General features: G+C 45.5%; 1 protein-coding gene across 1 annotated transcript; it reads right to left on the bottom strand.

The window, feature by feature from the left end:
• Window positions 1–4,313: 4,313 nt before the first annotated feature.
• LOC136705641 (caspase-6-like) lies at window positions 4,314–12,873 on the bottom strand. Its single transcript, XM_066679313.1, has 8 exons — window positions 12,306–12,873; window positions 10,197–10,238; window positions 8,994–9,036; window positions 8,752–8,901; window positions 7,874–7,950; window positions 7,462–7,637; window positions 6,940–7,087; window positions 4,314–5,110 (listed from the first exon to the last, which is right to left on the bottom strand). Exons 1-8 carry the CDS (start codon window positions 12,334–12,336, stop codon window positions 4,875–4,877), a joined length of 903 nt encoding a protein of 300 aa, XP_066535410.1. The 5' UTR covers window positions 12,337–12,873; the 3' UTR covers window positions 4,314–4,874.
• Between the last annotated feature and the right edge of the window lie 276 nt (window positions 12,874–13,149).

The following is a 13,149-nucleotide window of genomic DNA, read 5'->3' as shown; positions in this document are numbered from 1 at the left end:
CAGACGCGGCATTACAGCATACATATACGCCCATCGACCATAACATTAAAACCACCTCTTGTTTCTGCACTCACTGTCCATTCCTTCATCTCCACTGACCATACATCAGCACTTTGTAGTTCTACAATTACAGACAGTAGTTCATATGTTGCTCTGCATACACTTTCCCCCTGTTCCTCAGCGCTCAGGACCCCCACAGAGCAGGTGTGATGTGGTGGTGGATCATTCTCAGCGCTGCAGTGACACTGACGTGGTGGTGGTGTGTGAGTGTGTGTTGTGCTGGTGTAGAGTGGATCAGACACAGCAGTGCTGCTGGAGTTTTTAAACCCCTCAGTGTCTGGACCGAGAACAGTCCACCGACCAAAAACATCCAGCCGACAGCGTCCTGTGTCACTGATGAAGGACTAGAGGACGAGCGACACACACTGTGCAGCGACAGATGAGCTACTGTCTCTGACTCTACATCTACAAGGTGGACCAACGAGGGAGGAGTGTCTCACAGAGTGGACAGAGAGTGGACGCTGTTTAACACGGTGCTCTAGTGGTCAGTGAGTGTAGAAACGAGGCCTCTGTAATGTCATGGATAATTAGTGTAAACGTACACACCTTTCTCCACCCTTCAGCAGTTGTCCACAATCATGTAGTGAATATTTATCTGAAAGACAGTGTTTATGTGAGGGACAGTAACACAGTGCACATCAAACATCAATAACTGTGTGTTTATTGGTTTTTATTCGTACCACATTCCCACAAAATCAATAAAACGCCACCAGTGAACAGCCTTTAAACATTGCACCAAACTCAAAAACATTACACACTGAAATACAACAGTTTATCTGATTATTTCACATGCAAACCCTGTTCCCCCACTGACGCCACCTTTAAAACCCCTTACAGACGAATCACAGCACTGACAATTACTACAAAGGACACAGAGGAAAGACACTTTTTTCCTTTAGGAATGGGACAGTTTCCAGGTTCAACATTATATTCACACCAAAAAAAAAAACAGCTCATTTAATCCCACAACTTACAGTTCCCATAAAACACACTCCCCAGAAAATAAGCCACGTGATTGGTCAGAAAAAAGCTGAAAAATAAAATGCTTTTCTCTGTAAAATCAGTCCGTTTTGAAGAACAAATCCAACACGTTGCTATTAAGAAAAACATTCTCTGATACAAAACACTGAACAGCACCCTCTTGTGGAGCAGTCCCTAAGTGTGAATGAGTATGAACGTGAGTGAGTTAGAATCCAGATCCACAGGGGCTTTATATTTTAAAAACAAGGGCTCAGTGTTGCACCGAAGCTCCAGAGGAGACCTCACTACTGAGTGTGTGTTTTGAACGCTGCATTTCACACAAAGATAACAATGAAAAACAATGGATGTACACAGGGCTTTAACTATTTGTCTCTGAAACATTACAATAGAAATCCACAGATAAGTCACACACACACCGTCCCATCCCCAGCGACCTCTCTCTCTCTCTCTCTCTCTCTCTCTCTTTACACAAAACCATTCTGTCAAAGATTTAAAATAAAGATGAAAACAATCATTTTTATTTCTCAATGTTCAAGTTTCTGCAAAAAAAAATGTACCATACGTTTATTTAGAGCATTGTATTTAAACCAAACACTGATCACTGTCTACAAAGAGATACAGGCTTTACACCAAAACACAAGAGTCCCAAGAGTCACTGACTGTGGAGAGGAAACAGCACTTTATCCTGAGTTCATTTGAGGAATATAAAACACACGGATCATTTCACTCTCAGCTGCGAGTTCAACTACTGTAAACTACTGTAAACTACTGTGAAATGACCACAGGAACAAAGTCTCAGACGCGTCGTGTGCTGGTGAGAGGCTTTAAAGCATCTTTAGTGTTCGACGACGGGGCGCTGTTTAATGAGGAGATGAAGAGGTGAGAGACAGACACAAGAAGACTTCCCTTTTCTCTTCAACAAAAAAAAATCTGCATTCTTCGCTGAACGAGATTAAATACGCAACATCGTACGTCTGAAAATACGACTCGTTTTCTCAAGTGCTCTACTGTAATCAGTGATGTTCTCCTTAAAAAACTAAAGTAAAAGTTGTTCTCAAACACGCAGCGACAGGTTTGTGTTCAAAGCTCTGATCAACAGAGTGTCGCTGCCGTTAGACTGCTCTACGACTACAGCCCCCTCCCCTCGACCCGTAGTTCCTGCAGAAACACAATCACGGCGAGTCCCTTCATCGTAAATGTATTTAATGTACATAGTATTTCCCATTTGTAGATTGTCGTAAGAAAGTTTGGTCAAGTTTAAGACACCAGCAAAAGCCTCGTGGCAACGGCTCATAGAGCTGCATTAATACGAAGGTACTGCACCCTTCAGCGGCTCTAGAATTAACAATGCTCTTCTGTTTCGCTTTCAACAATGTTTCTTTTAATGTGTGAAGCCTTTATTGCACTTTAACTGGTCTGTTTTTATATTAATTTGGCTTTAATTATCATTCATTCATTCATTCATTGTCTGTGACCCTTATCCAGTTCAGGGCGGCGTTGGGTCCGGAGTCTACCCAGAATCACTGGGTGCAAGGCGTGAACACACCCTGGAGGGGGCGCCAGTCCTTTATAGGGCGACACACACTCACACATTCAGACCTACGGACACTTTGGAGTCTCCAATCCACCTACCAACGTGTGTTTTTGGAGCATGGGAGGAGACAGAAGCACCCGGAGGAAACCCACGCAGACACAGAGAGAACACACCACACTCCTCACAGACAGTCACCCGGAGGAAACCCACGCAGACACAGAGAGAACACACCACACTCCTCACAGACAGTCACCCGGAGGAAACCCACGCAGACACAGAGAGAACACACCACACTCCTCACAGACAGTCACCCGGAGGAAACCCACGCAGACACAGAGAGAACACACCACACTCCTCACAGACAGTCACCCGGAGGAAACCCACACAGACACAGAGAGAACACACCACACTCCTCACAGACAGTCACCCGGAGGAAACCCACGCAGACACAGAGAGAACACACCACACTCCTCACAGACAGTCACCCGGAGGAAACCCACACAGACACAGAGAGAACACACCACACTCCTCACAGACAGTCACCCGGAGGAAACCCACGCAGACACAGGGAGAACACACCACACTCCTCACAGACAGTCACCCGGAGGAAACCCACACAGACACAGAGAGAACACACCACACTCCTCACAGACAGTCACCCGGAGCGGGACTCGAACCCACAACCTCCAGGACCCTATAAGTAATTATAGATGCGATTATAGATTGTGACACTGAAGAGTGCAGTAACCTGTACATTAAAATCTTTAAAAGATTATTCCAAGAAGTGGTGCTTGTCATAGCCGCAGCTTTTGTCGCGTTAAACAACATTTTACAACAAAACGCATTAAAACCACTGACACTGGGCACATTTCAGCGGAAACCCACACCACACCATTTCCCTTTTTTTAAACAGCACACGCTGCCAGGTCATTCTCGCCCCTGGAGACGTGTGTGGACTAATAAACGGAAGAGACACGTCTGTGGCTGCTTTATTTTAAACAGAGGACATGACGTATCTGAGCGAGGGCTCCTTGTTGGAACAGGCCCGTGGAGATGTTTGTGTTGTTGTTATGAACGGCTGGTGTAGGTTAATGTCGGTGCCCTGTAGCTGTTTGAAGAATGCCCTAATTTCAAGTGTTTGGACCTGTTTCTACTGGCTTTTATTCCACTGCTGGTTTAAAGCGGTACTCAGGAGTTTGACGGTGGAGGAACTCGACTGAATCAGATTTAAAGTCTTAAGATATTCCTAAGAAATGAGAAAATACTCAGTACGTTCACTACATTTAAGACAATGTCACACGCCGTGATCGCGTCCTGCAGCGGTTACTGATCAGTGTTAGAACAGAGCCCTGGACTTTAGCAGGATTTAAAAAGTCAAGGTTTGATCTGAGGTCACTTTCTATTTTTAAAAACAACTGTTTCCAAAAGTTTCTCATTGTGAAAATTGTTGTGAAGCTGGTTGAACCAGTAGCTGCTGGAATTTCACACACTGCCTCTGTGCAGAAGGAAAGAACACAAGCCTCTGTGTGTGTGTGTGTGTGTGTGTGTGTGTGTATATATATGTCTGTGTGTGTATGTATGTATGTATGTGTGTATGTCTGTGTGTGTGTGTGTGTGTCAGTCTGTGTATCTGTGTCTGTGTGTGTATGTATGTATGTGTGTGTGTGTGTGTGTGTATGTATGTGTGTGTGTGTGTGTGTCTGTGTATGTATGTGTGTGTGTATGTGTATGTGTGTGTCTGTGTGTGTCTGTGTGTATGTCTGTGTGTATGTCTGTGTGTCTGTGGAAGGGGGAAATGAAAGCTATTCTCTAATGAGGATTGTTATTAAGCGTTTCCCTGACCGACCTGTTTCACTCTTCTCACTAAACAGTGAAGTGATGAAACTCAGCACCGTGTTCAGGCTCCGGACGCCGTGATGGAGATAAAAGTTTTGAATCATGTTTTCTTCGTGTTGAGACTTTTATAAGAAGCCCATATTCATTTCTGTATTTTTTTATACGATTTCAAAATGTGATCATCTTTTGAGTCATCTACAGCTGTTTATCGCCTCCTGTTACAGACCAAATCTACCAGCGTCTAGTGAAGTATCCTTGGCTCATTATGATTTAAAGGAACAGGCGCTGAAGCGGCCGGTCTCTGAACGGGGGGAGAACGCTGCCGTGGACTTTTCAAACAGAAGTGTGTTCCCTGATCAATAATCAATAGCTCGCAATACATTTTACCTTTTGGAACCTTTGTCTCACCCCTGTGTGTGTGTGTGTGTGTGTGTGTGTGTGGGTCACAGTGACTGGTTAAATGTCATTTCTTGGGTCTGAAGTAGAGTTTCTTGGTCAACATTGAGGCGAAGCAGGGCACCTGTTTCTTGCCGATGGCCGAGCGATCGCTGCAGTTTCCGACGCTTCTCTGAGAAACCTTTCGATTCACCAGCGTCAGGAGCTCGGTGAACTCCAGCGACGGCCCGTACTGCCGCAGAACCTCACACAGATCCTGGATATACCACGATCCGTTGATGGTCTCCCTGTGAGAGTAGAACCCTGCTCCAGAGAAACAAACACACACACAGTTTTTGCACAAGAACCAATGTTTGCAGTAGTTCCCTCACACTTCAGACAGAGTTTTTAATTCTTTCACATTGTTCTGGTGCATTCACATTCTACTGCACTCATCTGTGAAAGACAGTCTTTCAGGACGTTCCCTGTGTCAGATCAGAGCTATAAACTTGGGCCGTGTCTCGGGCGGAGACTGGGGACGCTACACGTTTGACGCGGTCCACTCTTCCTTCGCCTCGTTGTGTGAGTTCAGAGGTCGTCGGGAGGCGGAGCTATAAACTGTGGATCACGGCGACAGAAGCACTGTGTGAGACGCTGGAGGTTTTGTGCGTAAATGAAGAAGAAGTAGTAAAAGCGATAGTGTGCGGTTCCTGGGTGTCACAGAGAGGACGGTGTGGACCGTCTCCTACAAACAGAACCTGAGGGAATGTGTTACACGTCCAGAGCGGTTCCTCAGTTCGGTTGTTCCACTGACGGCTGCAGCAGAGCCTCCCTCTCTCTCTCCTCCGTGTTTACAGATGTGCTCCGGACACTGCTCTGTCTCCTGTTGGTCATCGTCAGGAACACATCGTAGGAAACGTCAGACCGGGCCCAAAGACCCAAACACCTCTAACACACTCTACTTCTCCTCGGGGAGTCGTGAGGCGTCACACGTCGCTGTTCTTTGATTGTGTCACACTCCACGACCGCTCCTCGCCCCGACGCTGGGAACCTGTCTGATACGATACAATCGCGTCTAAATCGGGCTAAAGTTAGTCTACGTCTGGAGCCACAGAGCAGAGAAATCTAAATATTTATAAATTAATATCCAAAGGGTGTTATTACAGAGGCACTTTATTTATTCATTTTCTGATTTCAGCGCAAAAATAAAACACCTAAAAGCGTATGAAGCCCACTGTCATTGGTCTGTGGAGCAGTGGAGCAGTGACAAAGCTCTCCCCAACACCCTGTTAAATGTGGTTGAATGCCATCAACTCCTCACAGCAATATCTCAAAAAAGAAAGTAGAGGTCATGACATCAGCAAAGAGGAATGCCCTCCATTTCAGAAGAAACAGTGTAGAAAGTGTAGACAGACGTCTGCTGAGTGACGGAGCCGGCTCGGCCGGTCCGGGCGTGTCCCCAACACAGCGGCGCACGCGGACGCGTCTTAAAGGAAACGGAGGGAGGACCAAGGAGGAAGGTGAGGACAGATATGATATTAATAATCTTCATGGGGGGATGAAGTCAGAATTTAAACTGATTTACTTTAAAATAATCCAGGATTAAAATGATGATTTTTCATGGAACTCTAATTATTTTTACGTTTTTTGAGCTCTCAGCGCCGAAATCAGTGCAGAATCCAGTGAAAACATTAGCTCATAAGCTAAGCGTCGCTGTAACAACTTTCAGCTTTCAGAATAAAAATATATTTACATTTTTATAGTTTCTCCATTCCCTCCATTTCATGGGAGTTTAAGCTTTGGAACATCTCAGTGTTTTATTTTGTCGCTGCCCCTTTAAGACTCATATGTAAATGAGCTCTGTTTTTATTGGGTGCCTCTTTCAAAAATCAGCCCCAGATTAAACGCTCTTTATAACTCCAGTGTGAATGGGCGGGGCTTCACAGCTGCAGACTGAATACACGGCTTTACTACAAATACATACATTCTTTTTGTGACATCACAAACACATATATAACGTCATAATAACTACATTCACACCTCTATGATGTAATAGTAATGTAATGTACAAGAGCAAGAGCAGTAAGGTTTAACTGACGCTGGCCCTTTAAGAGATTTACTGTGCTGTTATCCTTTAACAGGTTTGTACTCACCCTCAGCCACAGAGTAGCACATGATGAAGTCGGCCCCGGCCGGCAGAGTGTACATGACCCCGGCGTCCACCACCACCTCGTTAATGACCTCGCTGTCCACCACGTCCATGGGAGTGACCGGGTCATCGTGTTTATCTCCGCGACACGCCTGCGTTTACAAACCTCTGTTTACATTCTTTTCACAACTGTGTACAGAGCTGTGAGGCGTGTGGAGTTTATCTCGACCTTCTCCAAAAATACATTAATCACAACCTGTAACTAATGATCAACACTAACAGCTGTAGCTCTCCTGTTCAAATTCAGCAACACTGTAGTTCACCCAGTAGAACCCCTGAGTAATCAGTGGTATATTTGTTTATTAGTATTTCTACAGGTCTGTAGAGCTCAGGTGTGGATCAGAAATCAAAATGTGATCAACGCTGTTATCTGAAGTGTTTAAAACCCCAAATATCAACCATCATCATCGTCATCCACTGCATTTCCCCCAATAACAGCAGCCCAAGGAGCACAGAGCACCGTCACCTGGAGGATGAATATCTTGGGTTTTCCGACCAGGCTCAGACACTTGTCTCCTCTGAAGAGAGCGGTCACGTCCTGGATCTCTATCTTGTCGTCGTAAGCGTAAACGTGTCCGTTTTCTCCATGACTCAAGAAAACGCAAACGAAACAATCTGCGTTCACGTGACTGCTGCCTGCAGCTGGGGGCAAAGGTGGAGAACAAACGTAGGAATTAAAACAAAGCTACAATAAAGAAGGAAACATTAACCCATCGAGAGAAGGAACAAAACACAGATTTAACTCTAATTCTGAGGATTTTCATTGTGAAAGTCTCACACCAACTACAAGGCGACTGTTCTTTTCCTAAAGCGTTAAAAATAGAGGTACGAGGCTATGCTCCAATGGTGAGCAGCTGCTTCTGCCGTCACATGCTCACCCTCAGTGATGATTCTCATAATGTCCTCCTTGTGTTGATCGTCGTAAGCCCTCACTTCAAAACCCAGCTCCTGAAACCTGAGGAGACAGGAGACAGTGTGTGTTAACTTTGTGAAAGTGCTGATTTTATCGGTTTCTACTGCAGTGTATCAGGAGTGTATCCACATGTCTCTACTGCAGATGTTAGTTTAGGCAGCTTCAGACCAAGCCTGAAAAACTCGTGTGGCAATATCCACCAGAAAATACGTTACAAGACCGTAAATAAACACACTTCCCTCTCTGAAAACAGTTCAGTAAAACAGGTGTTTACGTGAATAATGTCCCACAATCCTCTGTGTAAACAGCCCTGTTCAGAACGCCCGCTTTCAGCACCTGTTCCTTTAAATGATAATGAGCCGCTCGCTGTTCACCCCGACCCCGAGCGCACAGCAGTGAGGAGCGAGGAGCAGAAGCTCTGGTTTTTAGCCGTTTTCACTCTGTTCTCTTTCTTCTCCGTTTTTACTCAGTGCTCTTATTTCTCCGCGCTCGTTGTGTCTGTTTTGCTGAGTTTAACCTCGTCTTTGCGCTCTCACATAAACGCGGGTCCAGCGCTGTGATTGGACAGACTCGGGCGAGGGGCGGGGTCATTCTAAAGTCTCTGCACTTGACGTCAGAAGCGGAGCAGAATCAGAACGACTCATTTTATCGCGTGTTTCTGACTCAGGCAGCGCACAGTAAACTGACTGGGGTTTTGTTTCACAGTGTGTGGGTTGGTGGGCTCCAGATTCACTCTTTAATGAGAACATGAACTGAACAAGGAATAGTCTGATCATATGATCACTTTAGAGTTTAAAGAGAACGTAGAGGACTGTGTTGCACTGTGGAGAGTGTGGTATGTACCTCCTCTGGAGGTTGTGTCTGTCAGCGTTGGTTCCTGAGCGACTGTTTAGCCTGAGATGCCAGTAGAAGCGTTCCTGGTTGAAAATGAGCGCTAATCCTCGCCGTTTGTGGTCCATCTTATATTCCTCAGCAGGGTCCAGGGTTAAAGAGCTGTGATAATAAACCATTACACAAAACAGATCAGTCACCAGCTGCACACTGTATAAATGTTAATGCACCGTACAGAGCTGCGTTTAACTCACCTTCTGTACACAGCGTCTGTCTCTGTGACACTCTGTGTCTGACCTGGAACCACAAAGACTTCTGATTAACAAAGAGATCAAACGCAAACCCGCGGTGGGTGAACTTTCACTGGTTAGAAATCACGAAGCCATCTCTCGGCAGATAACGGCTCTCCACTGAGCTCCGGACCGGAGGGAGCTCTCAAACCCAGCGCCACTAGAAGAGCAGCGAAGACCATTGTTTTGCAGAAATCACACTTTCAGTGAAATCCAGCGCTGAGGTCAAGCCTCCATTGTGGTTCTGACACCAGCTCGTATTGGGTTTCAATGGCCTTGCAGATTTGCAGTGGAGGAAAACGGCTCTGTGACTCGAACTGGTGTCTTTATCGTTCTGATTGTTTTTCCAGATTACAGTAGTGTTTCTGTTTTCTACCAGCTGTAGTTTACAGTTTGTAAAATTTCACACGGAACAAACCCTTTAACTGCCACGAAAACCCTTTTACACCGACTTTCACTGAAAGCAAAGAATGTAGTGTCCTTCTTCTGTAAAGTGAATCGTTTTAGAATCATCAGATCACATCAATCAAAGTTTCTGTCAAATACACAGTCATTCACAGCACAACCAGCAGCGAAACGCTTCGAGGACAGTTCACTTCCATTAAAAAAGAAACCAACATGAGACAGAGTCGATAAGATAAAGAGTTTAACTGGACAACGGGGTTCAAACCAAACAGAGATTCAAAATAACAATGTGCGAAAGAAGGGTATAAAATAGAGATCTAATAAAAATTGAGGTCTAATAGAACTATAAAAAAACAGAATTAGATACAAATAGAGATTCAAAAACAAAAAGAGAATGAGATAAATCTATACATAGAGGGAACAGTGTGACTTCAGAAAATGTGCAAAGAGTGTGATGTCAGTCTGTGGTGCAGTGGTGAAGTGTTCTGTGTAAAATACAGAGTTCAAAAAGTGCAGTTTAGCTCTGAAACTGATGAAAAGTATATTGAAGTGTGACTTCTTTATTATTTTATTATTATTATACGTTATAATCACATCATAAATAAATGATCAACACCACACACTGCTACTGTTGAAGAACAAAACACAACCCTAGATTTTAAACGGGAGGAACACAATTTAATCTCATTCTAAAGCAGTGGGACTGTTTCTGTTGGTGTGTTGGTGTGTTTATTGTGACGCTGTGTAAATGTGTAAACGCACCTGAGGCCTGTCGCGTCGACTGACTGTCCTCCTCCACGCGGCCTGAAAGGAACAGACACAATCTGTGACATCAGAAAAACTTCTTAAGCGTTTACACTTATCTCATGAGGGTTTCTTACGCACGGGAAACGAGATCTGATCACACAACCCTGACCCACTCTCAGATAATGACTCGGTTTATCTCTGATTCACTGACGAGACTGTGTCACATTTCCTCACTCTGAGCTCAGGTCTAACGCTGCCCGGGGGATTTCGTTCATTAAACATCTGTGGACAGTTTCACACACACACTCACTCACCCAGTCACACACTCACTCACCCAGTCACACACACACATGCACACACACACACACTCACCCAGTCACAGACACACACACACTCACTCACCCAGTCATACACACACACACACACTCACTCACCCAGTCACACACTCACTCACCCAGTCACACACACACATGCACACACACACACACACTCACCCAGTCACAGACACACACACACTCACTCACCCAGTCACACACACACTCACTCACCCAGTCACACACACACACACTCACTCAGTCACACACACACACACACACACTCACCCAGTCACACACACACTCACCCAGTCACACACACACTCACTCACCCAGTCACACACACACACACACTCACTCACCCAGTCACACACACACACACACACACTCACCCAGTCACACACACACACACACTCACTCACCCAGTCACACACACACACACACACACACTCACCCAGTCACACACACACACACACACACTCACCCAGTCACACACACACACACACACACACTCACCCAGTCACACACACACTCACCCAGTCACACACACACTCACTCACCCAGTCACACACACACACACACTCACTCACCCAGTCACACACACACTCACTCACCCAGTCACACACACACACACACTCACTCACCCAGTCACACACACACTCACTCACCCAGTCACACACACACACACACTCACTCACCCAGTCACACACACACACACTCACTCACCCAGTCACACACACACTCACTCACCCAGTCACACACACACTCACACACACACTCACCCAGTCACACACACACTCACTCACCCAGTCACTCACACACTCACCCTCAAAAACTTACCCAGTCACACACACATACACACACACTCACTCACCCAGTCACACACAAACACACACACACACTTACTCACCCAGTCACACACACTCACCCTCAAAAACTCACCCAGTCTCTGTCACACACACACACACACACACACACACACACACACACACACACACACACGTGTGTTATGCCACACAGTCACTCCAACCACCAACATATGTGTTTGGACAGTGGGAGGAACCGTGAGGAAACCCACGCAGACACAGGGATAACACACCACGCTCCTAAAGGAGCCGCCCACGCTTTGTGTCTTAAACAGTTTACACTGATTATTCTTCTCCCAGAAGTTTCCTTTTTTGATTTCATCATTTATCTCTCTGCAGTTTTACTTTTATTTTAATGAACAGAGATGTTTTATTTTCACATTTTACTTTTTCACATCTTTTGTTTTCAGTTTTCTTTCACTGTGCAACACTTAACACCTGCGTTTGAGCCGCTGAGTCACTATTATGGGATAGAGTTAGAACTTATAAACCTTATATTATGGTTTACTAAACACACACACACACTCACACACACACAGAGTCACAGTCACACACACACACACTCACACACACACACTACTGCATTATTTTGGTAAAACATAAAAACTCCCTGTTACGTCATGAACAGCTCTAAAGAAAGTAACAGAAAAGTAACGTATCGGCGCTTTAACCCTTTAAACACGGTGACTCCTTAAGTGCATCGCGTCTTTGCAAAGTTTACGAGCTCCAGCTTTACATTTCTGTGAAAATGTGCTAAAATATAATAATAACCCCCAGAACAGCGGGTCAGAAAGTGATACACAGCGACTCCTGCGAGGAACAGACTCAGAAAGTCGAAACTACACAGAGACACGGGTCTTGAAACAGAACTAGAACAAGATTAAGACAGGAACAAAGTAGAAGAGGAGTTAAAAGGTTAACACAGAGGGTAAAAGCAGATTTACCTGCAGCTCCGTCCGGTCCCTGCCTCGACATCGTGCTCAGAGTCTGAGGAACAAACTCCACTGCAACATTTACCCCGAAGACTTTACTCCAACTCGGACTCCAACACCGGTTCCTGATTGGCTGAAAACCAACGGGCTAAACTCTGATTGGACAGCGGGGTTGTCAATCACACCAGTGTACAAACTTCCGTATTTCAGCTTAAGAAAGCATTCCGCTAAACCCCGCCCCTGCTGCGCCCGGATTGGCCGGATTTTCCTCGGGTGTGTTTTATGAATTTTGGATAAAACAATGACGTGGTTTTATCAGCTGTAAAACTGTAGGAGGAAACAATAAATAGTTTTTTTTTTTTGCTAAAAAGAGAGGTTAACAGAACTGTGATTTAACATCCATTTGATTCTATTTTTTGATTTCATTTTACACGTTATATAAAATTATTGTGTCATTAATGCAGCAGGTAGTGCCTCTGTCACAGCTCCAGGGTCCTCCAGAGGTGGGTTTCCTCCGGGTGACTGTCTGTGAAGAGTGTGGTGTGTTCTCCCTGTGTCTGCGTGGGTTTCCTCCAGGTGACTGTCTGTGAGGAGTGTGGTGTGTTCTCCCTGTGTCTGCGTGGGTTTCCTCCAGGTGACTGTCTGTGAGGAGTGTGGTGTGTTCTCCCTGTGTCTGCGTGGGTTTCCTCCGGGTGACTGTCTGTGAGGAGTGTGGTGTGTTCTCCCTGTGTCTGCGTGGGTTTCCTCCAGGTGACTGTCTGTGAGGAGTGTGGTGTGTTCTCCCTGTGTCTGCGTGGGTTTCCTCCAGGTGACTGTCTGTGAGGAGTGTGGTGTGTTCTCCCTGTGTCTGCGTGGG

Source organism: Hoplias malabaricus, chromosome 8 (genome assembly GCF_029633855.1).
Source record: "Hoplias malabaricus isolate fHopMal1 chromosome 8, fHopMal1.hap1, whole genome shotgun sequence".
NCBI lineage: Eukaryota > Metazoa > Chordata > Actinopteri > Characiformes > Erythrinidae > Hoplias > Hoplias malabaricus.
This window is presented reverse-complemented; position numbering and strand designations above follow the sequence as displayed.